The 27,031-nt window shown below is 58.7% G+C and overlaps 1 protein-coding gene across 1 annotated transcript; it reads right to left on the bottom strand.

Moving 5' to 3' along the window:
- Positions 1 to 394: 394 nt before the first annotated feature.
- On the bottom strand, positions 395 to 26,171 carry ITGAV (integrin subunit alpha V). Its single transcript, XM_084892446.1, has 16 exons — positions 26,087 to 26,171; positions 25,778 to 26,052; positions 20,237 to 20,364; positions 16,251 to 16,342; positions 15,915 to 16,029; positions 13,155 to 13,216; positions 12,540 to 12,585; positions 11,374 to 11,499; positions 9,836 to 9,880; positions 8,923 to 8,966; positions 8,773 to 8,829; positions 6,578 to 6,630; positions 5,653 to 5,855; positions 3,701 to 3,892; positions 2,401 to 2,446; positions 395 to 550 (listed from the first exon to the last, which is right to left on the bottom strand). Exons 2-16 carry the CDS (start codon positions 25,996 to 25,998, stop codon positions 439 to 441), a joined length of 1,542 nt encoding a protein of 513 aa, XP_084748572.1. The 5' UTR covers positions 25,999 to 26,052; positions 26,087 to 26,171; the 3' UTR covers positions 395 to 438.
- Positions 26,172 to 27,031: the final 860 nt, after the last annotated feature.

Consider the following 27,031-nt stretch of genomic DNA (forward strand, 5'->3'; position numbering starts at 1 on the left):
TAACATATTCTACAGCTTTCTACAGATCTTTCTGGAACGATATTTCTATAACCCAATTGACGACGTGGTGAGACAGATGAAATCTGCATCAGCACTGTGTCACCCCTACCTTCACTGTCAGCTGTTTTGTTTTTGTTTTTTTTTAAAAAATATATTTTATTGATTTTGTACAGAGAGGAAGGGAGAGAGATAGAGATAGAAACATCGATGAGAGAGAGTCATCGATCAGCTGCCTCTTGCACACCCCCTACTGGGGATATGCCCGCAACCAAGGTACATGCCCTTAACTGGAATCGAACCCTGGTCCCTTCAGTCCCCAAGCCGACGCTCTATCCATTGAGCCAAACCGGTTTCGGCTGTCGGTTGTTTTATATTATTTACAATGACCGAACCACAGTCAGAACAAGGACCGTAACCACCGCAGCCCAGCGAACGCTCTCACCAGGACACTTTGAGGTCCGTCCCCGGCAGCGGGCACGTCTTGTTGTCTTGGTTCAGGATGCTCGGGTAGACCTCCAGGCTGGCGTGGACGGTGATGACCGGCCTGGCTCTGGGGAGGGAGAGGGGGAGAAAAAGGGGAGTGTTTACAGCGCTGGGCAGACTGAGCATGTCGGCTCACACCCACTCCCGGGGCAGAGGAAAGACAAGAACACAGCCTCAGAACCAATGCCCACTGTCCCCGCGCCCAGGGCTGCCGGATCCCGGCAGGTGAGGCCCGTGACCGGCAAACTCCTCGGCCCCAGGCGACGTGGGACGATCGGCCACACTCTGCGAACTCTGCCCGTGAAAGTAGGACAGGGAAGCCAGCCATGCGCTACGGACCTCACACACGCACACACACACACACACACACACACTCTCTCTCTCTCACACACACACACACACACACACACACACACACTCACACACACACACACACAGGGAAGCCAGCCGTGCGCTACGGACCTCACACACACGCACGCACGCGCACACACACACACACACACACACGCACGCGCACACACACGCACACACACGCACGCACACGCACACGCACACGCACACGGCGGGGAAACGAGGGCCGTGCGCCATCCGTGCTGTTTCAGAGGATCTAAGATCCATGCCACATGTAACGTCAGTGCGACACGGGAAAAATCCACAACGTACAAAGGATGGGCGCACACACACATTATTTTAATGCCTCGTGTGTTTCTGATTCTATACACTAATCTATATATATATAAGGATAATATGCTAAATGTCCAACTGTTGGACTGCTCGTCAGGTAGCTATGACACACAGTGACCACCAAGGGGCAGACGGTCCATGCACAGGCATGGAAACATGGAACAGAATAATGAATCTGAGAGGAAGAGGGGGAGGGGGAAGGTGGGAAGAGATTAACCAAAGATCTTATACGTATATTAGAGGCCTGGCGCATGGATTAGGGCACTGGGGAGTCCCTCAGCCCCGTCTGTGGGGATTGGGCCGAAACCAGCAGTCGGACATCCCCCGAGGGGTCCCGGATTGTGAGAGGGTGCAGGCCAGGCTGAGGGACCCACCAGTGCATGGATCTGCGCACTGGGCCTCTAGTAAACTAATAACGAGTCTGAGAAGACTTTTTTTTTTTTAATCTATGCCCTTTTTAAATTATTTGAATGTCTATCACTTGCATGTATTACTTCATTAACGGCCATTTTAAAAACAAACAGGGCCCAGCCGGCGCGGCTCAGGGGTTGAGCATCACCCTATGAACCAGGAGGTCAGGGTTCGATGCCGGATCAGGGCACAGGCCTGGGTTGTGGGCTCCATGTCCAGTGTGGGACGTGCAGGAGGCAGCCGGTCCGTGATCCTCTCTCATCCCGGATGTTTCTCTCTCTCTCCCTGAGAGCCACAGTCCCGTTCCCCCAGCTCCAGCCCATCAGCCTCGGCCGGTTCCCAGCCCGGGCACACGCCCTGGACGGTGGCACCTCCCTCTCCCCGGGCGGGAGAGCAGGGGGGACGGGCAGGAGGCTGGGAAACACGGGCGTGGGCTCACACCTGCCCTGAGCCACGGCGGTCCCGACGCCGTTCCACGCGGCCTTTGTGGTCAGAACGTGACACAAACACGTTAGTTTCCCGCCTCTCCGCGGAAAACGTCAGTTCCTATAACCTGGGGGGATGTTTAAAAGGTGGGAGACTCTCCAGACACGATTTCAAGAACGGAGAGGGAAAGCCTGCAGGCTTTCTGAAATTGAGAACACCTGCAGCTCCCTCTACTGGGCACTCTCCTTCGTTAAGGACCACCCGCCTGTGGTAAATCTTAACTAGAAAGAACCAACTGCCGTCGCCTCAAGAGAATTAAGCTGAAGTTAGAACACGGGACTTCACCGTAAACGTCCCGGTAATGCGGAACAGAAGCGGCCGCGGGAGCGTGCTCACCTGTACAACACGGCTCTGTCCACTCCAAACGCTCCCACAATCAAGTCTTAGAAAGAGCAGAAAAAAGTGTTAATGATAATGATGGTTTTTTAAAACTCACATGCCATTCCATACAACTGTCGGTACACACAGTCAGGATTCAAACACCGTCTCCGACCCGCCTTCCTGAGGAGGCTCAGGATGACCTTTAAGGTCTGTCACAATGACTCGGAAGTCACAGGAGCCCGGAGAAAGATGTCCCTGTCTCCGCTGGCTCCAACCAGTGGGCGGGTTGGACCAGCTCCTTTCTGAGCCTCTCTTCTCCAGAGAGAGGTGATGGGCTGAGAAAGCGCGCCTTCTTCAGACAATTACACGAAATAACGTGTTTGTTACAATCACAATGAGTGGTCACGTCCACAGAAATGTTAGATCACTGAACACCAAAAAAGGCCCTGGCCGGCTTGGCTCAGTGGATAGAGCGTCGGCCTGTGGACTGAAGGGTCCCGGGTTCGATTCCCAGTCAGGGCACACGCCCAGGTTGTAGGCTTGATGCCCAGTGTATGGCGTGCAGGAGGCAACCGATCCATGATTCTCTCTCATCATGGATGTTTCCATCTCTCTCTCCCTTCCTCTCTGACACCCATAAATTACGTTTATATTTTTTGAAACAAAGAAGGATGGCTAATGCTAAAACCTCAGAAGGAGCGTTCGGCTGGTGTATCACTTCTCGGACTTTCCCTCACAGGCTCAGTGCAGGAAGCTCGGAGTCTGCGGTTTGGCTAGAAACGCCCAGAAACAGAGCAGCCTTTCCTTCCAGCCCGGGGCAAGGAGAGGGCCGCCCACCCGTGTGCCCGGCCGGCACGGGAGATCCCGGACCAGATGAACACGAACACGGAGTCCACGTGGGCTGTGTGCCCGGCCGGCACGGGAGATCCCGGACCGGACGAACACAGAGTCCACGTGGGCCCGTGTGCCCGGCCGGCACGGGAGATCCCGGACCAGATGAACACGAACATGGAGTCCACGCGGGCTGTGTGCCCGGCCGGCACAGGAGATCCCGGACCGGACGAACACGAACACGGAGTCCACATGGGCCCGTGTGCCCGGCCGGCACGGGAGATCCCGGACCAGATGAACACGGACACGGAGTCCACGTGGACCGTGTGCCCGGCCGGCATGGGAGATCCCGGACCAGATGAACAGGAACACGGAGTCCACGCGGGCTGTGTGCCCGGCCGGCACAGATCTCCCTGGACCGGACGGACTCGGCGTCCCCGCGGCCCGGTGCCCGGCCGGCCGCTCTGCCTCCGGGCGCACGCACCTGGGTACCCGTTGCGGTCGATGTCCGTCTGGCCCTTCATGGCGTAGCCGAAGCTGGGCGGCATGCTCTGGGCGGCCCAGCGGCCCTCCAGCGCCTGGGACGGCGCCGCGTTCAGGCCGGTGGCCCTGCCGTTGAAGATGTACACGACGCCCTTCCGGTCCTCACCCCCGTACGGGGCGGCGATGGCCACGTCTGCGGAGAGGAGGGGGGAGGAGGGAGAGGAGGAGAGAGAGGAGGAGGGAGGGATAGGAGGGGAGGGGAGGAGAGGAGGAGGGAGGGAGAGGAGGAGGGAGGAGGGAGAGGAGGAGGGAGGGAGAGGAGGAGGGAGGGAGAGGAGGGAGGAGGGAGAGGAGGGAGGAGGGAGAGGGGGAGGAGGGAGAGGAGGGGGGAGGGAGAGGAGGGGGGAGGGCGGGAGGGGAGGGGGAGAGGAGGGAGGAGAGAAGAGGCGGGAAGAGAGAGGCGGTCTTAGTGTGGCTCACTCCCTAACGCAGCCCCGGGTTCGAGGACTGGAGCAGCCCTGGGCGGAGGTGACAGGGACGCAGAGGCAGACGCTCTGGTCTGACCTTGGACAAGCCCGTTAGCCTTCGGGACCTCCCGCTCCTCGTCCTCAGTGGAGAGAGGAGGGCCAGCATCCCAGCTAACGGAGGGGTGAGGTTTGGGGTTTTTTTTCCCCTTAAGCAAAAGTGAATCTGGCTTGGAAACTTAAAAGTCAGAAATTCATCGTGGTCTTGCTCAGCTTACACTGAAATCACATAAACCAATAAACGTCTGGAATTCTAAAAAAAAAAAACTAAGGCTAAACCACCAAGCGGTCACTATGACCTTCCTAAGTCATTTTACAGACGGTCCCTCCCCTGCCCTGCGGTGCCGCCTGGGCACGGCCCCCACCACGGCCTGGGCCCTGGGAGAGGGGATGAAGTTTTCCCTTCGTTTACAACGTCCTCTGAATGGTCAGGGGCCGATCCCTGCTGTAGGTACACACACTGGCAGCTCAGCCTGCAGCCTGTGGCTCTCAGAAAGGGCTTTCGTAGTGCTATTATTATTTTTTAAATCTTGGTCGAGTGTAACCTACATTTCATCCTATATAATAAAAGCCACCTTGAGTTTTTAAAAAACGCCTACAGCGACTGATTAGACTATTAATCGGGGCGGATCTAACACAGGGAGCTCCTTCCTTTTACAGCCTCCCTCGGTCACAACCAAGGGACAGCGTTAGGAGTGTCCACAGCCGATCCCAGCTCTGAGTGCGGGTGACAGCCTGGGCCGGGGCCTGGGAGCATGTTTTCTTGTCCCCACGGCGGGCACAGGGGGCGCTGCGAGCCGGAGGCGGACAGCCGGCTCAGGGCCGCCGGGAATGGGCCCTGCCCTCCCTCGGGCAGGAAGAGGAAGCAGCGCCTGGGGATCCGCATCTGAATGAGCTCCCGATGTTAGAACCGTCCCGTTTAGTAATCTAACATCTGAAACGTCTGCTCTGGTGTTTAAGGGAAAAGCACGTCACGTTCAACCTGGGAATCTGACACCGTCACTCGCGTCCTCCCCGGAAGGAGCTGCTCGGGGGGCAGGTCTCCCACGGGCCCGCACCCGAGCCCCCCGCACCCCGCCCCCCGCGGGCTGGGCCCTCACCGTTGAAGCCGTCCTGGTCCAGGTCGCCCAGGGGCCCGCACCCGAGCCCCCCGCACCCCGCCCCCCACGGGCTGGGCCCTCACCGTTGAAGCCGTCCTGGTCCAGGTCGCCCAGGGGCCTGGACCTGAGATCCCTGCACCCCGCCCCCCGCGGCCGGGCCCCTCACCGTTGAAGCCGTCCTGGTCCAGGTCGCCCAGGGGCCCGGACCCGAGCCCCCCTGCACCCCCGCCCCCGCAGGCCCCTCACCGTTGAAGCCGTCCTGGTCCAGGTCGCCCAGGGGCCCGGACCCGAGCCCCCCGCACCCCGCCCCCCGCGGGCTGGGCCCTCACCGTTGAAGCCGTCCTGGTCCAGGTCGCCCAGGGGCGCGATGGCACTGCCGAAGCGCGCGAAGACCTCGGAGCCGTGGAGCCGGGCCGTGCGGAAGCCGCCCGCCGGCCGCTGCAGTGCCACCAGCACCTGCCCCACCTCCTGCAGCTTCCCGTCCGCGCCGCGGTCCATGAACAGCGGGGCGCCCACCAGCACGTCCGCCAGGCTGAGAACAGACCCCCATCCTGTCACTCCCTCCGCCCCCATCTCCCAGCCAAAACCACCATTCCACTCCTCAGGGCCCCGCCCTCTCTTTAAGAAAAGAAAACTCGGAGCAATCTACAAAACATTCCTCTCCCCTTCCTGTCAGCGGTCAGCAAACTTATCAGTCTCCAGAGCCAAATACCAACAGGACAACGACTGACATTTCTTTGGAGAGCCACGTTTCTTAATCTTAAACTTCTTCTGACGCTACTTCTTCAATATAGATTCGCCCAGGCCGTGGTGTTTTGTGGAAAAGCCACACTCTAGGGGCCAGAGAGCCGCATGTGGCTCGAGAGCCGCGGTTTGCCGACCATGGCTACATTTGATTAAAGCTATTAAAAGGAATGATGAGGGTTGGCAGGGAGGGGGGAGGTGAACTCACATGTGTACACGCATAGCCCATGGACCGGACAATGGGGGGGGGGGGCCTGGGGGGACAGGGGGGCTGGGAGAGGTCAGACGGGAGACGGGGAGAGGTGGGGGGCGGGGGCGTCGGGAATACTTTGAACAACAGGATGTTAACAGATAAAACTCAGAGGAGCCTGTGTTCCTGACATGGCTGCTCAGACCGGCTCCCCGAACACAAGACGGGAGCACAGGGCCCAGGGGCAGAAGGAGCCTTAGTCTCAGGAAAGCGGGCGTAAGTGCGGCCGAGCCGTGTCTGCAAACACAGTTCTCACTCACTCGTCCCCGTTGATGTCCGTGGCAGCGACGGCAAATCCGAAATAGGCCGCCATCTGTGAGGAACGAGAGGACAGGTTACCGGACAGGTTACACGGCCGGAGGGGTTTCCCCCGCACACAGCGCGTCCTCTCCGCGCCTCCTCTGGTTCACCCACCCACACGCTCCCTCAGGCTCCGACATGTCTGTCCCCCTAGACTCTGAGCAGAGCGTGTCCCGTGTGCACCATTTCAACGACTGTGCCTCAGATGGCCCGGCCGGCTGGCTCAGGGGTTGAGCGTTGACCCAGGAACCAGGAGGTCACGGTTCCAGGTCAGGGCACAGGCCTGGGGTGTGGGCACCATCCCCAGTGTGGGGCGTGCAGGAGGCAGCTGATCCATGATTCTCTCTCATCATGGATGTTTCTCTCTCCCCATCCCTTCCTCTCTGAAACCCATAAAAAATATTTAAAATAATAACAACGCTGCACACGGGAGCCCCGGGCTGCCTAACGGTCCTAATGCGAAGCTGAGGTTCCCACAAAGAGCCGAGGAGAAAGGTGCCTGCACACAGGAGGGTCATGTCTGCACATGGGAGGATCATGCCTGCACAAGGAGGGTCATGCCTGCACACAGGAGGGCCATGCCTGCACACAGGATCATGACTGCACACAGGAGGATTATGCCTGCACACAGGAGAGTCATGGCCACACACAGGAGGGTCATGTCTGCACACGGGAGGATCATGCCTGCACAAGGAGGGTCATGGCCGCACACTGGAGGATCATGCCTGCACACAGGAGGGTCATGCCTGCACACAGGAGGATCATGACTGCACACAGGAGGATTATGCCTGCACACAGGAGAGTCATGGCCACACACAGGAGGGTCATGTCTGCACACAGGAAGATCATGACCGCACACAGGAGGATCATGCCAGAAGCAAATTTCAGCATCTCAGAGTGGCTAAGCTCATTTCCCCAGGCCTGAAAAGGATGCATAAATTGATTGTTTGCTGCCAAACAGCTGAGGGCACTTCAGCTACATGGTATTGCCTCCTGTTGGCCAAACACTTGAGCAGCTGAGGGCAATTCTCCAATCTGACAATGGACTCTGTACCTAACCCTGGCCTTTGATGTGTGTATCTCCACCTTGCCTTAGGACAAATTGTGTTAATAAAAAGCAAGGGGTCCTGAGACAAGGAGAACTTGGTTCCTTTAACTAAATCTTCTCTGACTCTCCCCAATACGCCTTTCAAAATTATGTTTCCTCTCTGGACTCTTATTTATGCACAGCCCTTCTCCAGATTCTGAACCCTTCTAGATGCCAGATCAAGACCACCGACAGGATCTTGCCTGTACAAGAGGGTCATGACTGCACACAGAAGTATCATGGCTGCACACTGGAGGATCATGCCTACACATAGGAGGATCATACATACACACAGGAAGGTCATGTCTATACACAGCAGGACCATGCCTGCACGCAGGAGGGTTATGCCTGTACGTAGGAGGGTCATGTCTATACACAAGAAGGTCATGTCTGTGCATAGGAAGAGGATCATGCCTGCACACAGCAGGATCATGTCTGCACACAGGAGAAGCTGCCTGAGGTGAGGAAGCCACCCCAGCACAGAAGGACCCCCTGCACCCCAAGGGCAGGTCACTCACTCCCTGCTGAGCAGCAGCCCTGGCTGTCCCCCATGGGAAGAGGCTCGGGGACCAGGGCCCAGTCCCTCACGATCAACCCTCCGGGAGACCCAGCCATCCCAGCTGAGCGGGACGTGGGCCTGAGCCGGGATCCGAAATCGGACAGCTTTCCCCCTCCATCCCTCCCGAGTGCTAGCGGCTCTTCCCTGCCGTTACCACTGAGGAGTGGACCACAGGGTCACGTAAAGGGCACAGACCTGCCTCAGAGGGAGGGTAAGTTGTCAGCATGAGAAAGGACGTTTCTGGTTTGTGTGTGAGTGGCTTGATTCTGCATTTCCTTTTTTAAAACCAACTAGCTTAACATGCAATTACAAAGAATTTGTTCAAAAAATTACTTTGGTGAAAGCAATATGAAGTAATTAAAGCCCATTTTACATCTGTAGTGTTGATTACTGACCAGTACTTATTACATATTGAATATCACACCATTAGGATTTGCCCAGAAGAGCTGTGAGACCTTCAGAGACGCCGACAGTCAGATGTTAAATGGAAAACACGTGTAAAGGCGTACCTGCTCACCGGTGAAGTTGTACAGGGAGGACATGTTCTTCCCGTCGTAGATATACACCTTCCGGGGAAACAGAAGGAGATGAGATGTGGGAAAGGTTAAGAGAGCCCAGATCTTTTTGGAAAAAAAAAAAAACATCTTTAACTTTCCTACCATTCCCAAAGTCCTCGCCGCTCTCGGAACTCCGGAAACAAAGTCTGGAAAGAAAAAGTCCGATTACTCGTTTTTAAGACAACACTGGACACCAGAGGAGGAAGGGGCGTGTCAGAGCTGTGGTTCCGTTATGTAACAGATGGTAAGGAAGAGATTTTCTAAAGAATCGGAACCCATAACCGGGGACCAGTGTGCTCCAACCACAGAATCAAACGTGAACAAACAGACTCATGAGTGCCCTCCGACACGCACATGTGATCCGGTGGAAAAGGCAGGAGACAAAGTGGCTGAAGAATGAAGCAAAGCCCTGGCCCGCGTGGCTCAGGGGTTGAGCGTTGGCCTATTAACCAGGAGGTCAGGGTTCAATCCCCAGTCAGGGCACAGGCCCGGGTTGCAGACTCGATCCCCAGGAGGCAGCCGATCCATGATTCTCTCTCCTCATTAACTTTTCTCTCTCTCTCCCTGTCTCCTTTCCTCTCCAAAGTCAATAATACATTTAAGAAAAAGGTAAGAATGAAGAAAAACTATATTTACAGGATTGAAAACCAGCAAATGAAATAGGACAGAGGTGGCTGCTACCCAGAAATGGATCCGCATCGGGGCAGGTCTGTAGCCCCTGATGGGCTGAGGGATTATGGGGAGGGTGGGGGTTCAGAGGGGGGGGGGAGGGGAGGATGCAGGGAGGGAAGGGTGGGGTGCAGGGGGCGGGGGGGAGGGGAGGGTGCCGATGGGCCTGAAGGAAGGGAGGTGCAGCCCGCTCCCCGAGGGGACTGCCTCAGAGCGGGGAGGACGGAGCCACGGACACAGCGGGACCCGGTCCCTCGAACTTAATTCGTCCAGAACGCCATCGGAGCAGCGATTTAATCGAAAACGTGTTTGGAAAAGGGTGAGACGCAGCTCGTGCCGACCCTACCGTCCACGCCATCGCCGTTGAAGTCGCCGACCGCCACGGAGTAGCCTGCAGGGGGACAGGGGGGCGGCATCAGCGTGCCCGCCGCGGGGTCAGCCCGTCCTCCCGGCCTCCTCCCGGGGCGGCGTCATGCGGGCACGGGGAACGGGCCTCACGGGCTGGCTGTCCGAGGAGGAGAACCTTCTCGGAAACCAGCCTGTCCGAGGAGGAGAACCTTCTCGGAAACCAGCCTGTCCGAGGAGGAGAACCTTCTCGGAAACCAGCCTGTCCGAGGAGGAGAACCTTCTCGGAAACCAGCCTGTCCGAGGAGGAGAACCTTCTCGGAAACCAGCCTGTCCGCCAGCTCACGGAGCGCCTGGGAACGCACACGCAGCAGCGACGCGGGACCCATGTCCTCGGCCGGCCACGCACCGTGTCTGCCGTGTGCACGTGGTTCGGTGAGCCCGGGGCAGGGGAGGGGAGAGCGGACGCCCGTGACTGCGAACGCCACCCCCGCATTTAACACCGAAAACAACACGAGCTCGGAGCCCCTGGGCGTGAGGCTCAGACAGCACGCTGTGAGTGAGGGGCTTCTCACAAGCGAGGGGCCTCCCCGTGCCCGAGTTCCTTTATTTTATATAAAACTGGAGGCCCAGTGCATGGAATTCGTGCAAAGGTAGGGTCCCTAGGCCAGGCAGGTGACCAGGGCCGATCTGCAGGGTGACTGACTGGTGGGGTGACTGGGAGGCCCCCACGGGCACTACCTTGGCTGGCCTGGTACCTGCTCACCGGCCCAGCCTCCCACTGCCACCGCCATCACCTCCTCTGTGGGATGACTGTCAGGGCACTCGGAGGGCCCCCGCTGGCACCCCCTTGGCTGGCCTGGCGCCACCCGCTTGCTGTCCCTACCCCCTGCCACCACCACTGGGGGTAGCTCCTGCGTTGAGCGTCTGCCCCCTAGTGTCTGCATCGTAACAACCGGTCATTCTGCCCATCCTTCTGCTGGGCAATCGATTTGTGTATTAGGCCTTTATTATATAAAATGGGAACAATTACAGTGCACACAACAGACTTCCAGTGAGGATTCAGTGAGTTAAGACTGAAACCCAGTAGCCTGACTTAAAAACGTTACCTGCTAATGACATCACAGTCTAAGCCAGTGGCCGGCAAACTCACTAGTCCACAGAGCCAAATACCAACAGCACAACGATTGACATTTCTTTGGAGAGCCACATTGTTTAAACTTAAACTTCTTCTAACGCCACTTTTTCAACATAGACTTGCCCAGGCCGTGGTGTTTAGTGGAAGAGCCACACTCCAGGGGCCAAAGAGCCGCTTGTGGCTCGCGAGCCGCAGTCTGCCGACCACGAGTATAAATGATCATGCTCTTAGATCTCAGTTACGGAAATGTAACAGAACCGTTCGGAATTACATGCCCTTCACGTTATAAAAAGAACACAGAAACCTGAGTCTGTTTCACAGGAGAGTTCCCCTCGGAAAGCAGCAGCTACAGGACCCGTCCCCTCGAGCCCAGGACTCGAACCCCCGTTGGCTCCACCTACCCAGGTAGCTGTCGTCGAAGACGGCCTGGGCGGTCCGCGTCGCCAGCTGGTTGCTGTACTTGACGCTGTACACCTTGGGGTCGTATTTAGAGACAATTTCTGCCACTTGGTCCGAGATGAGCTGGCCTGGAAAAGAGAGGACACAGTCACTTCCCGACGGAGCTGCAGATGCAGGAGGAAAACAGCTTCGATTATTCCCAACGACGAGCCATCCGTGCCTCTCCTTCACAACCTTAAACTGACACTGATTTCATCGTTAAGCCACCATCATTTCTATTCCCTCTAGCACACACATAGAATTGGTCTCTGCTAATAAACAAAATTTTCTGAATAGAGACTTTGTCTTAATTCCCTAAAAGAAAGAAAAAAATTCAACGTTAAATAAATGGAATAAAATCAAGGGCTATTTTCCAACAAAATTGGCCCTGATTGCCAGCCAGGTCTAGGGACCCTACCAGAGCATGAATTTCATGCCCTGGTCCTCTAGTTCTATATTATGTTACATATATAATAAGACACTATAAATACTGTCTTACCACCCTTTAAAAAACACTGTGTAACTGGTAAGTAATGTGTGTGTCCTTTGAATGACTATACAGTCACTGTTTATTGACATGCAGCTCATTTCCAAAACCGAGTTATTCGCTGCTGAAGTGTAGGTTCATTTTTGGGGACACCCTTAGGTTGTATTTTGCTGTTTCTTTCTAAGTGAAATAAGCCGGTCTGAGAAAGACAAGCATCATGTGTTCTCACATGCGGAGTCTAATGAACAAAAGGAACTGACCAACAGAGTGGGACCCGAGGCAGGGGGCGTGGGACAGACGGACACGCCTCCATGTGGGGGTGGGGGGAGGAGGAGAGAGAAACCCAAGAACATACATGCATGGCCCATGAACACAGGCAATGGAGGGTGGAGACCTGGGGGAGGGGGTTAGGGCTGGGCAGAGAGCGGTCAAGGGGGAAAAAGAAGACATCTGTAATGCCATCAACAATGATATATATATATATATATATATATACATATATATATATATATATATATATATATATATATATATACACACACACATTAAAATATCAATGATTTGAAATCTCAGGAGCACGCTGAGACCGGTGGGTGTGAATCAGCACGGTCATTAGTGGGCGATGTGAACCACGTGACCTACCTTGCCAGTAGAAGCTCCCAGGGCCGCCAAGGAGCACTCTGTCAGCCTGGATTAAAGCAAACAAAACGGGGTATTTAGAAGCAGGAAGCTTTCAACACGGGAGCAGTGACATGCACATGAGAGCACCATCTGTGCACATGTATGAACGGAACATGGGTACACGGACATTAAAGAGAACAGAACCATAAATCGCAGACACATCCACCTCCGTCTCAGGCATTCCTAAGGTGCCTTATCTAAAACACACCAGAAATGAGAAGCTGTCATAGATCCACTGACTGTGTGAAAATTAACAGACATAACACCACACCTACAGGTCCTGTGGACCGGGGCTGCCTCACAGACGGGGTTCGAACGTCGTCACAGGTTACAACAGGGAAAACAGTCACTCCTCACTACTGCCTACTGCCTCTGTGAGGACACGGCCACCGTCCTTCCCAAGACCCTCACACAGGCTTCACCCGCCGGGGTCACTCTCCGGCCGGGGTCATGTTCACCGGCTGATTACGTGAAACCAGCGGCCGGGGCAGAGCAGGGAAAGTACAAACCCTTAGTTTTACCCACGACAGGGAGGGAGGCGGGCTGGACTCCGTGCGGTCTCACACGGGCACTTACTTTCGTGAAATCGATGCTGAACCCTCCTTGACAGAAGCCCTGTCCGTCAGCGTCAATATTTTCTAAAAAAAGAAAAGAAAAAAAAAAAAAGATTGGAAATGGACACAAGCCCCAAACACCCCCCGAGAACAATCCTGACATCACCGTGATGATGGGACCGCGCCCCGTCTCCCTCACGCGGGCTCCCACTCACGGAGCCGCCACCACACGGACACGGCACACGCGTGTTCTCGCCACGAGGACCAGAGAGGAAAGGCCCAGCCATTCGCCAGGCAACGAAGATGCTGGCTTTCAGACACCTTACTTTTAACCACAAACCACAGCAAGCTTGGATTTTATCTCACACACACACACACACACACACACACGCACACACCTATGTACCTACAGCAATCTCACAAAACACTGCCACCGTTCTCACGTACCGTACACGCTACCTTCCGTAGTTTATCCCGTTTCGTCCCATCTTTTTTGGTGACTGGCTATGACCAGCTATTCTGACTTCGTGAAACATGATGAGCTGTGACCGGAGTTAAAATTCCCCTTCAAAATCCCTGTTTCTGCCAAAACTGGTTTGGCTCAGTGGATAGAGCGTCGGCCTGCTGACTGAAGGGTCCCAGGTTCAATTCCGTTCAAGGGTATGGACCTTGGTGGCGGGCACATCCCCAGTAGGGGGTGTGCAGGAGGCAGCTGGTCGATGTTTCGCTCTCATCGATGTTTCTAGCTCTCTATCACTCTCCCTTCCTGTCTGTAAAAAAATCAATAAAATATATATTTTTTTAAATCCCTGTTTCTGACTGCTATGACCCTACAGTCGGGAGGTCCTCGAAACAGTGAAGAGATACACACATTCCTAGCTCACACACTGCTTACATACACGTTCTAGCCAGTAACAACGACAAAATCTACTTAAGAAACAGCCCAGGACTTGGGGGACAGCTGGCACCAGCCGACGTTCTGTGAGAAGCAAACACGGCCGCTCCTCACAGCGCGTCCAGCTCTGGGGTCAGTGAACGCGGACGGTGCTCGACAGGACCCCGCAGACGCCGTCCGCGACCCTCCTCAGGGGACGGTTTCTATCCGTCTAAGCCGGACTGACCGTGAGTCCCATCGCACCGAGAACAGACGTGGGTGAACCTCCAGCTCTCCCTCGTTTTATTCTGAGGATAAACAGGAAACGGCGGATAAACAGGCCACTCTTCGCTGGGTGAGGAATGTTCCCTCCGTAACGGACTTCTCAGTCACAGGGGCACCCGGCATTCCGTGCCTCCAGGCCCGCGGCGCTCACACACTTACACGCCCCGTGGAGCCCTCGCCCGTCCTGTCGAGGAACGCTCACAGCCGGAGTCATCACAGGGAAGTAACCCCTGTGGCTGCGTTTGCCTCCCAAACAGAGGAACCGAAACGGATCTATTTTAAGTCACTGGGGCCCCGGGCCAGGACTTTTGTCAAACACTCCCACCAAAACTCCTGACCCCTTTCTGAAAATCCTGGGAACTGCCCAAGATCACACACCTCATATTCCACATTCAGGTTTTTTGTTTTGTTTAAGAACTAAACCTCGGGAGTGTGAGTGACCCCGTGTGAAACGGGACTGCCGTCACCGGAGGATTCTCTCCACCCCTCGCCAGGGGCGCGGTTCCTCTCTCCGAGGTCCGTCCGGGGACGGCCTCTTATCGTCAGACTTCCTCGGCTTCCCAGAACACCCCGCAGAAACCACCCTGCCCTTTCAGGGGTTCCTACGGGAACACGGTTTCTCTTTAATGGGTGTGGGTTTTTTAATTGATTTTTAGAGAGAGAATAAGGGAGGGGGAGAGAGAGAAACATCCATGATGAGAGAGAACCACAGACTGGCTGCCTCCTGCAGGCCCCCAGAGGGGATGGCGCCTGCAATCCAGGCCTGTGCCCTGACCGGGAATCGAACCCTGACCTCCTGGTTCCTGGGTGGACGCTCAGCTCTGAGCCCGCCGGCCGCAGGAACACCGCTAACCGGAGCTGATGCCGCCTGGGGGCTCCGTGCTGCCGTCCCTCCTGCAGGAGCTCAGCTGCAATCCTGCGGACGGGCCCGCTCCTCCCTGAGCGGACAGACCGCCACGGCGGCGCCAGGGGCAGGAGGCGGCTCCGGGCCCAGCCCCCCGCAGCCGGGCCTGTCCGAGCCGCCAGGCAGCACCTCTGCCCGCAGTCACGGGGGGCAGCGAAGGCCGCCAGCCGCCAGCACCTCAACCACTGAGGCCAGAACGGCTGTGGGGCAGGGCCAGGACCAGGGTGCTGATCGGTGACTCTCTCTCATCGGTGTTCCTAGCTCTCTGTCCCTCTCCCTTCCTCTCTGTACAAAATCAATAAAATATATTTAAATAAAAAAAGAAGAAGAAAAACTCAGTGGAGCTTCTTTTGACAAAAAGTGACTAAAAATACAAACTTCCAACCTGGTGTATCCGTGGCCACTGACCATGGAGAATGGAGACTCTTTCCTTCAGAGACAAGCCTGACAGGCCTGGCTTCACTGTGCTGTCCTCCACCATGACAGCCTGACTGTAAATGTTACCCTACACTCACACATGCACTCACACACACACACATACACACACTCACACACACACACACTCACAGGCATGCACACACGCGCACGTGTACACACGCGCTCATACATGCACACACACATGCACCCACACGCACTCACATACACCCACCCCTTAGCCATCCAGGCCCAGCCCTGCCCTCGGAGGCGGTGCCCCCCGCGTCCCCCGCGTCCCCACGTACTTGAGCGGCAGGGGGCGTACTCCACCGTGCGCGCCCCGTCCTGCAGGAAGCAGGTGCCCACGGGCTCGCGCTCCTGCTTGGTCTCCGTCCTCCAGTGGTACAGCGGGGCGCAGGCCTGCGGCAGAGGCGGTGAGGGCGGTGAGGGCCGGTGAGGGCGGGTGAGGGCGGTGAGGGCCGGCGAGGGCGGGCGAGGGCGGTGAGGACCAGTGAAGAGAGGGGTGGCCTGGGCCGCCACTGCCTCAGCTCCCAGTCCCTCTGCCTGATCACAGCTACGCTCAGCTCTCAACACGGAACCCCACATCCACAGGGAGGGGCTGGGAACACCCACACACTCACCAAAATCTTGTCCTGTTTGGACCTCACCGACGCGCCAAACCACTGATGGGACTTGAACTCCAGCGGGTCGTCCCGGGCGAAGTCTCTGTTGCCTGGAAAACAGACGCGGTGAGGGGGGCGGCAGGCGGCAGGTCTCCGAACAGCCGCTCTCAGAACAGCCGCTCTCAGAACAGCCGGTGTCCGAACAGCCGGTCTCTAACAGCCGCTCTCAGAACAGCCGGTGTCCGAACAGCCGGTGTCCGAACAGCCGGTGTCCGAACAGCCGGCCTCCGAACAGCCGCTCTCAGAACAGCCGGCCTCCGAACAGCCGGCCTCCGAACAGCCGGCCTCCGAACAGCCGCTCTCAGAACAGCCAGTGTCCGAACAGCCGGTGTCCGAACAGCCGGTCTCTAACAGCCGGCCTCCGAACAGCCGCTCTCAGAACAGCCGGTGTCCGAACAGCCGGCCTCAGAACAGCCGGCCTCCGAACAGCCGCTCTCAGAACAGCCGGTCTCTAACAGCCGCTCTCAGAACAGCCGGTCTCTAACAGCCGCTCTCAGAACAGCCGGTCTCGAACAGCCGGCCTCCGAACAGCCGGTCTCCGCGAGGCAGGTCGGACTGCGTGGCTCTGCTCAGACACCGCATCCTTATTCCTCTCCCGTCTTCCCACCTGATCGGGAAGGATGACTTGGAGGTGCCTTAGGGCCGTGGTCGGCAAACCGCGGCTCTCGAGCCACACGCGCCTCTCTGGCCCCTGGAGTGTGGCTCTTCCACAAAACACCACGGCCTGGGCCCATGTTGAAGAAGTGGCGTTAGAAGAAGTTTAAGTTTAAAAAATTTGGCTCTCACCGAAACCGGTGTGGCTCAATAGATAGAGCGTCGGCCTGCGGACTAAAAGGTCCCGGGTTCGATTCCGGCCAAGGGCATGTACCTTGGTTGCAGCCACATCCCCAGTAGGAGGGGCGCAGGAGGCAGCTTATCAATGTTTCTCTCTCATCGATGTTTCTAACTCTCTATCCCTCTCCCTTCCTCTCTGTAAAAAATCAATAAAATATATTTTAAAAATAAAATAAAAAACGTGGCTCTCCAAAGAAATGCCCATCGCTGTGCTGTTGGTATTTGGCTCTGTGGACCGATGAGTTTGCCGACCGCTGGTGTACGTCTTTGCCGTGAGGGAAAGCAGTGTGGACGGCCTCCATTAACCTTCACACACAGTCAGTCAGGAACGCCCGTCCTCTCTAACTAACTCGGTGTGTGTACTTCATTCCCACACAGAAAGGAGTTCAGCTGCTAAATTCTGGAACACGGAGACGGAACAGCCCCCACCAGCCCTGCCACAAGCATTGTCCCCGTTTCTCCCTTCCACGGCTCTGGGCCCAACGGGAGGGGCAGTCTGGCACAATTCGTTAAAAACAACAACTCTTGCCCCAGCTGGTGTGGCTCAGTGGCTAGAGCGTCGGCCTGCAGACTGAGGGTCCCAGGTTCGAATCCCGTCAAGGGCATGTGCCCTGGTTGCGGGCACATCCCCAGTGGGGGGTGTGCAGGAGGCAGCGGATCGATGTTTCTAACTCTCTCTCCCTCCTCCTTCCTCTCTGTAAGCAATCAATAAGATATATTTTTTTAAAAAAAGAGCCGTCAGAACAGCAGAGCCGGAAGGAGGCATCAGAAAAGCCCGTCCCCGGATGGGTGATCGGCTGTGCATTCAGGGCCGGCTCTCCCGGGGACAGGAACAGGCTCCCGCTCTGAGAGGAGTGTGCGGGGACGGCGAGCGGCGCACACAGGCCCTCTGAGAGCGCCCGCCGCCCTCAATGCCGCCTTGTCCCGGGACGAGCGGAAACGCTCCTGAGAGCATCTGGCGGTTCGAGACAAAGACGCTTTGCCGGCGGCTTTTGTTTCAAAGCCAAGTCCGGCTAAGCCTTAAACAGAAGGGGACGTGTCAGGTCAGAGGCCCGGGAAGAGGCTTTAAAGGATCCTAAGAAAGTTCCGTTTTGGCAAAACATCCCAAGTGTGAAAACAGCAGCTGACAGCACGCGGGGGACCACCTGGGACACAGGACGGACGCGCGGGCTCTCCGACCGCCTCGCCCTGCAGGGGGAGGGAGGCCGCCTCTGGAGGAACTGTCATTAGAAAGAAAAGCCCTGGCCGGTGTGGCTCAGTGGGCAGAGTGTCAGCCTGCGGACCGAAGGGTCCCGGGTTCGATTCCAGTCAAGTGCATGTCTCTCGGTTGCAGGCTTCTCCCCGGCCTGGGCCCTGCCTGGGGCGCGTGCAGGAGGCAGCTGATGGATGTGTCTCTCTCACGTGGATGTTTCTCTGTCTCTCCCTCTCCCTTCCACTCTCTCTAAAAATCAGGGAACACATCCTGGGCTGAGATTTAAAAAGGAAAGAAGGAAAGACAGGCCTTCACAGCGACAGACTGCAGATGCTGAGCCACAGCCCTCAGGCGGCTCCCCGGGCCCCGCTCTCCGGCTCACCAACACCCAGAGCCTGCACACCCGGCGGTGCTGACCGGCCATCCGCAGCGTCTCCGGCCGACGGCGATTCACCGACCAGGCCGTGTGGGCAGAGCCGGGCTCTCCAGCTGCTCAGCCCCTCGTGACCATGAGTCCCGCCGGCAGGTCGGACAGGAGGGGCCACTTGATCACATATAACGTAACGTCCCCGTGTGGGCAGAGGCAGCACACGGTCGAACACGGTAAGTCACCAATGACCTACAGCTCCTCCTGCTGTCACGGATGCTGTGCCAGAGGACACAGAAGCCCTGGCCCGTCACACATGGCATCATGGTCTGCCTCCGTGTGGGAAAACCTGAGCCTGTGCAGGTCCTTCTGGGGTTTTCCCAGGTCAGCCGCGTGTGGAAACAGCAGCGTGTCACACCAACGGCCTCACACGGAAAAACCAGGCGTGTGACCCGGGCTTCACACGGAAAAACCAGGCGTGTGACCTTGGCTTCACATGGAAAAACCAGGCGTGTGACCCGGGCTTCACACGGAAAATCCAGGCGTGTGACTGGGGCCCACGGGTCGGTCTGATGACTGACACCCACTTGGCACCGCTCAGGAGCAAATGGAACGAACAGCCCAGTCACCACGGTCCCCGTGTCAGAGACTGGCATTCCCGCAGGGAATGGGGTGCTGGACCAGCAGGAAGTAACCGCACGGAAAACAGCGTTCACCTCCAGCTGACCCTAACCCTCAGCGAAGCCCGCCCGCCAGCCAGGGTCACGGAAAAAGCACCTGAAGGTCCCTCCGATTCTCTGGGGCCTCCCTACGCTTTCACAGATACACACAAACACGCCAACACACGTGTGTGCAGGGCGACATACCCAGGGTGTCCCCCCAAAATGTATAAAATGGAAATGAATAATTACCAATTCCAAAGGGTTAAATCTGAAAGAAGGAAACAGCCATTGAGCTGTCAGCTGTGGAAGCTGTTAATTTGGGGGAACACCCTGTACTTCATTTCACCAATCTAAAGGCAAAAATTATTATTATTATTATTTTACTTTTATTGATTTCAGAGAGGAAGGGAGAGGGAGAGAGAGAGATGGAAACATCAACGATGAGAGAGAATCACGGATCGGCTGCCTCCTGCACGCCCCACACTGGGAATCGAGCCTGCAACCCGGGGCCTGTGCCCTGACCGGAAATCGAACCCTGACCTCCTGGTTCATAGGTCGATGCTCAATGACTGAGCCATGTCAGCTGAGCTAAAACTTATTTCTTTCTTTTTTTTTAATATATATTTTATTGATTTTTTACAGAGAGGAAGAGAAAGGGACAGAGAGTTAGAAACATCGATGAGAGAGAAACATCGACTAGCTGCCTCCTGCACACCCCCTACGGGGGATGTGCCGGTAACCAAGGTACATGCCCTTGACCGGAATCGAACCCGGGACCCTTCAGCCTGCAGACTGACACTCTATCCATTGAGCCACACCGGTTTCGGCAAACGTTAATATTCTGAAGAAACCAAACGACGGCTCTCAGCCAGGGCCGGGCCCGCCTTACCTGTGGCGTCGAACTCGATGGGCTGGCACCGGCGCTGGGACGACCAGTCGCACTTGAGGACCTGGCCGCCCTCCACGATGCCCGGCTGTGTGGTGTTGGCCTTGGGCGCGCCCACCAGGAGGAAGACGCTGAGGCCGGGAGGGAGAGAGAAACATCCGTGATGAGCGAGAACCGCGGACCGGCTGCCTCCCACAGGCCCCCACGGGGACCGAGCCCACAACCCGGGCCTGTGCCCTCGGCTGGAATCGAACCCGGGACGCTTCAGTGCGCAGGCTGGCGCTCTATCCCCTGAGCCACACCAGCCAGGGCCAAATCCACTATTTTTTAAAGGATTTTTATTTCTTCGGTCTCCTCCCAGGACCACGGCTGAACGCAAATGCAAAATCATGAAAAGGGTAGGACATCACCGGCACACATGCCCACTTCCTGCCGAAGTGGGGCGGGGGGAAGGCGCACGGGGTTCGGTGTCCCTGGCCGGCAGCAAACCCTGGAGCAATCCCGTTTCTTTCTTTCTTTGTTTAATGCAATTTTAATCTTGATCACCAGTTCATAGGTGTGTGTTTTTTTGTATATATTTTATTGCTTTTTTACAGAGAGGAAGGGAGAGGGACAGAGAGAGCCAGAAACATACATGACAGAGAAACATCGACCAGCTGCCTCCTGCACAGCCCCCACTGGGGATGTGCCCACAACCAAGGTCCATGCCCTTGACCAGAATCGAACCCGGGACCCCTCAGTCCTCAGGCCGATGCTCTATCCGCTGAGCCACACCGGTCAGGGCAGCAATCCCGTTTCTTATGCAACTTTCCCTCCGAGAAGCTTGGCCAAGAACAGCATCAGGATCCATCCTCACCGTCTGTCCATTTTATTCTTTAAAGTACATTTTTATTGACTTCAGAGGAAGGGAGAGAGAGATAGGAACATCAATGACGGGAAGGGATGCCTGACCGGCTGCCTCCTGCACGCCACTGGGCAGGTGCCCCGACCGGGAATCCCACGGTGACCTCCTGGCTCAGGGGTGAACGCTCAACCCCGGAGCCACGTTCAGTGACTTAAGTTAACGTGTGTGTGCGTGAGCGGGCTGCTGGCCTCACGCTGAGAAATCCTAACAGACAAGAGCGGGGTGTGGGCTCGGGGCCCGGGAGTAGAAGATGGAGAGACGGGGAGGGGATGGGGGAGAGTGCGGAGACGGGGAGGGGTGAGGATGGAGGAGGACAGAGTGCGGAGACGGGGACGGGGCTGAGGAAGGAGGAGGACAGAAACCGGAGCTCAGAGGGGCCCCAGCAGAGTCCCTCCCCCCCGGCCCTGCGACCCCACTGTCCCTTTAAGGGCAGCTGCTCGGGGCGGTGGCCTCGGCTCCCGAGGAGAGGCGGCCACGAACAGGGACAAGCACACTGTCCACAGGAGCGAGTCTGTGGGTGCTGCCAGCACCAACCCCTCTCCTCTCCCCGACTCCCCTCTCCCAACTCCCCTCTCCAACTCCTCTCCCGACTCCTCCCCCCAGCTCCTCCCTCCCCCCTCCCGCTCCCCCACTCCTCTCCGAAAGGAATGTCTGAATCAGCACCCTGTGCTTCACCGAAAGGCTTGTGCATGCGGCTTCAGAACCGGCCCTGACCAGTGTGGCTCAGTGGATAGAGCGTCAGCCTGCAGACTGAAAGGTCCCAGGTTCCATTTCGGACAACCTTGGTTGCAGGCACATCCCCAGTAGGGGGCGTGCAGGAGGCAGCTGGTCGATGTTTCTCTCTCATCGATGTTTCTGGCTCTCTCTCCCTCTCCCTTCCTCTCTGTAACAAATCAATAAAATATAGTAAAAAGAAAAATACTTTGGAATCGAACGCTATTTCAGAGCCATCGGCACGCTCGCAGCACGGGGGCGGGACAGTGAGTGCCCAGGCGGCCCCTCTCCTGACCCCGCCCCGTGACCCCGGCTGGGTCAGGGGAGCCAGCGCAGGCGTCACGTCTGGTCACGGGCTCCGGGCTCCGCTCGAAGGCTGTTTACGGACGAGGGGAGCCGAGGCAGCAGGCCACCCGCAGCGCAGGAGCCAGCTCTGTGCCCAGTGTCCTTGGAAATGGTTACAATGGTGAGGGGGAACGGGCATGAATACCTCCATTGATCCTGAGAGAGAGAGGGAGGGAGAGAGGGAGGGAGGGAGGGAGGGAGAGAGGAGAGAAAGAGAGAGAGAGAGAGGAGCATTGATGTGCGAGACACAGCCATTGTTGCCTTCTGCACGTGCTCCGGACCAGGGCAGCATCGAGCAGGTACCTGCCCTTGACCGGAACGGAACCAAACCTGGGACCCTCTGGTGCTTGTCCAAGGCCCTACCCACTGAGCACACGGGCCAGGGCGGGCCTGAGCGTCTGGAAGTGCAGGCGGAGCGGGCTGAAAGGGCCTCCTCCCCACCTCCCCGCCATGCTACAGCCGGGCCCCCCCAGCCCTGGGGGAGACCCTGTGGAGGAGACCTCAGCAGTGAAGGCTGCTCCAGAGACACGCCCCCCAGAGGCAGGGCGGTGTCTGCAGGCTCCGGAGCCGGCAGTGGGCACAGGGGCAGGGACCGAGCGCCACCCGGACACCGGTGCCCTCGGCGGGGAGGGGCAGGGAGGGCACAGGAGGGCTCTGGAACCTTCTCCCCGGGGACTAACCACCGGCTGATAGGAGGGGAGTGCGCAGCGAAAGGAAATCAGTGAGAAGAAATGTCTCAGAGGCCGGGGAGGGCCCGAGGGAGGGCTCCAGGGCAGGTCCGGCCCACCTGGCCAGGTCCCCATTGGCCGGAGCCAGCAGCAAGCTAACCTATGGGTCGGAGCATCTGCCCCCTGGTGGTCAGTGTGCATCATAGCGACTAGTCGAACAGTCAATGGACAGTCAGTCACTTAGCATATTAGGCTTTTATTATATAGGACTAGTGGCCCGGTACACGAAATTCGTGCCCTGGGGGGTGGGGGGGAGTGTCCCTCAGCCTGGCCTGCATCCTCTCCAATCTGGGACCCCTGTGGGATCGGCCTAAACTGGCAGTCAGACAACCCCCTCACAATCCGGGACTGCTGGCTCCTAACCGCTCTCCTGCCTGCCTGCTTGATCTCCCCTAACCACTCTGCCTGCTGGCCTGCTTGCCCCAACTGCACCCCCCTGCTGGCCTGATCACCCCCAACTGCCCTCCCCTCCTGGCCTGATCACCCCTGACCGCCTCTGCCTTGGCCCGCCACCATGGCTTTGCCGGGAAAGACATCTGGAAGGCCTCGTGGTCTAAATGAGCATCTTACCCTTTTATTAGTATGGATCTCAGAGAGGAAGGGAGTGGGAGAGAAAGAAACATCAGCGATGAGAGATCACGGATCGGCCGCCTCCTGCACGCCCCCCACTGGGGATCCAGCTGCAGCCTGGCCGTGTGCCCTGGCTGGGGATCGAACCGTGGCCTTCCTAGGTCCACGCCCAACCCCTGGGCCACGCCGGCCGGGCTGATCTCTATTTGTTAAGTTAAGCTCCACCTGCAGCTCACTAGCCTATCGGTAACAAAGTCGCTGGTGCAGATCCGAAAACACAGTATGAAAGCAGACCGGGCTGACCCGGCCTCCGCCGGGAAGGCCCAGTGGGAGGCCCGGATCCGTGAGGTCACAGCAGAGTCAGCCCTTCGTGACTCACCGCGATGACTCACCAGCCGCCTGGAGGAGCCGGGAGCCGTAGACGCCTCCTGGCAGCCGTTCAACACGCCCGCCCGCCCGCCCGCCAGCCGAGCACCGCCGAGCACCTCCTCCGGCTCTGCCGACCCCGAGGGCCTCCGCCCCCCCAGAGCCCGCAGCAGCCCGGCCCCGTGCCGCCGCTAAGGACGAAGCTGGAGGACAGGCCATGCGTGTTCCAAACAGTGTCCTACACATCAGACCCGGAGAGCAGCCTCGGAGGACTAACCCCGCTCCACACGGCACACCCTGCAAAGCACTGGAGCCCAGAATGCGAAGGAGCAGGGCGGCCAAGACGTGAAGGAGCCGGAGGAGGGCGGGCGGGGGGGAGGGCAGCCGCCCGGACGGATGCCTCCGTTAGTCACAGGGAAATCCGTGCTCGGCTCCCAAGAAGCTGAGCCGGAAAGCACCCCGTGAAACCGAGTTCCCACATAACCCGCCCGCTCCGCCCGCTGCTCCGCCTCCCTTCCCGCAGCTCTGGCCTGCCCTGCCCTGCGTGGGGAGGTCACTCCGCTCGGCCTGGGCGAGGGAGAGGTCCTCCGAACGCCGGTGTCAAATGACCTCCCTCCCCCAAAACGGCTTTAAAACCAAACATGGGGGAGCAACCGAGGGACTTGTCTGCACACACAGTAGCCTCAGCCAGGGACACAGACACGGCGGGGGCCTGCCCGGGCGGAACGGCTGGGAGAGGGAGGGGAGAGGCGACCACTGGGATAAGAGAAGACGTATGTAAAACTTCAGGCAATAAAAAGCAAAATACAGTTTCCACATCTAAACCCGGGAAGACCACCAAGAACAGCTTTCCCTCCAGAAAACGAGACTTAAACATCGAAAGACATCCGGCGGTCTGACTGGTGTGGCTCAGTGGACAGAGCTCCAGCCCGCGGACTGAAGGGTCCCAGGTTCGACTGCAGTCAAGGGCAGGAGCCTGGGGTGAAGGCTCGGGCCTGGGCCCTGGTCGGGGCCTGGGCCATGGTCGGGGGGGTGTGGGTGCAGCAGGCGACCAGGCAGCACATCCGTGTTTCTCTCTGTCCCCCCTCCCTCTCTCCATCCTCCCTCCCTCCATCCTCCCTCCCTCCCTCCATCCTCCCTAAACATCAATGGGAACACCCTGGGGTGAGGGCTAAGGACAACAGAGGCCTCCGCGGACACGGTGACGTCACTGGGTGAGAATGACATCACTGTCCGTCCGGTCCAAGCCCAGGTCCAGCCCATCAGTCCCGTCCGTCCCGCCCCGCGGCCCCTGCGCGCCATGGGCCCCGCGATGGGACTCTGAGCCACAGCCCGCGTGGACCCCGTCCTTCCCAACAGAGTGGGTCCGACCGGACAGAGGGCACCCCACGGCGCCTGACCCCCCAAATGTGCGCCCAGAGCGGGGCGCCGGGCTGGCGGGCGGTGCGGTCCTCCTCGCCGGTGCCGGGAGGGAGGGGTCAGCGCGGGGTTCGGTCTGGGAAGCGGAACCGGCTCCGGGGATGGAAGGGGGGTGCCGGGAAGTTGGGGTGAAGCTGACCGGCCCGGCGACCTGAGCCCATCGCCCCCTCCCCGGATCCCCGGCCCCGCTCCCCGGATCCTCAGATCCCCGCTCCCCCTCCCCGGATCCCCGGATCCTCAGATCCCCGCTCCCCCCCCCCCCGGATCCCCGGATCCTCAGATCCCCGCTCCCCCCCCCCCGGATCCCCGGATCCTCAGATCCCCGGTCCTTCTCCCCGGCCCCCCTCCCCGGATCCTCAGATCCCCGGTCCCTCTCCCGGTCCCTCTCCCCGGCCCCCCTCCCCGGATCCTCAGACCCCCGGTCCCTCTCCCGGTCCCTCTCCCCGGCCCCCCTCCCTGTCCCGGTCCCGGGGCGCGGGCCGCGGGGCGGACACTCACGGGGACGCGCGCGGCGCGAAGAAGTCCACGGCGAAGCCGAAGTAGCTGCCCGCGGGGCCCGCGTACTCGGCGGGGCGCTCGGCGTCCAGGTTGAAGGCGGCGCCGAGCGGCAGCAGCGGCGGCAGGAGGAGCGGCAGGAGGACCGGGAGGAGCCCCGGGAGGAGCCCCGGGAGGAGCCGGAGCCCCGGGGGCGGCGGGCAGGGCCCCGGCGCCGAGGCCATCGCGGAGCGCAGGGGCCACGGCCTCCCCGCGGGCGCAGGGCCGGGCGGCGGGGACTCGGGCGCGGGGCGCGGGGCGCGGGGCGCGGGCCTCTCCTCCTCGGCGGGACCGGGACTCTGTGCCGCCGGTGCCGGGGGTGGAGCCGCCGGAGGAAGTGGGGGCGGAGCCGCACCCCGAGGCCTGGCCGATCCACTTCCTGGGCGCCGGGCCGCTGTCTGTCTGTCTGTCTGTCTGTCCCGGGGGAGCGGCCTCTGTCCGCCCGGACCCGCCTCCCCGCGGGCGGAGCTCCCGACTTCTGCTCGGAGCCTGGGCAGCCCCTGCACCCCGGCCCCCAGGAGCCTCCATGCTGGTGGGCGTCCCCCTCCATCCCCTTCACTCAGCTCAACCCCCCAAAACCCCCTCCACTCACACACATGCACACTCACACGCACACACGCAAACATGCACACACTCACACATGCGCTCGCACACATGCACTCACATACATACACACTCCACGTGCACACACAAACATGCACACATGCACTGGCATACATATGCACACGCACACACACTCACAAACATGCACACATTCACACACACACACACTGGACTTCATTACAAGCTCCGGGAGGCAGCAGGGCTTTCAGGAACGGAGTTGCAGCCTCACTGGGAGCCAGGCCGTCAGGCGGTCAGTCTGCGGCTGCCACGGCCTCGGTGACCTTGGAAAGAGGAAGGCAGGAGGGCGGGCGGGCAGAGCCCCGGCCTGTGAGAGAGCCAGCGGAGCACAGCCGTGTTCCTCTGTGTGTCCGCGAGCCCAGGGATGGCTGTGCTTGTGGAGTCTGCGTTCCATTCGGGGGGAAATGTGACAGCGTCGGAGGGAGCATGGGCACCTCCGCACTCCACAGCCCCGGCTGCCTGCGGCTGTGCCGGGTGCCAGGGACCCAGCCAGACAGACTCCCTGTCGGGAACCTGGGACCCTTTTCTTTTCGTTTTGTTTTTAGTGACTCCTCCCTCCCTGCGGGCCCGCCCTCGGACCTAGCCTCCTCAGGGGCA

The sequence above is a fragment of the Pipistrellus hanaki genome (assembly GCF_964339955.1).
Source record: "Pipistrellus hanaki genome assembly, chromosome: 8".
Taxonomy (NCBI): domain Eukaryota; kingdom Metazoa; phylum Chordata; class Mammalia; order Chiroptera; family Vespertilionidae; genus Pipistrellus; species Pipistrellus hanaki.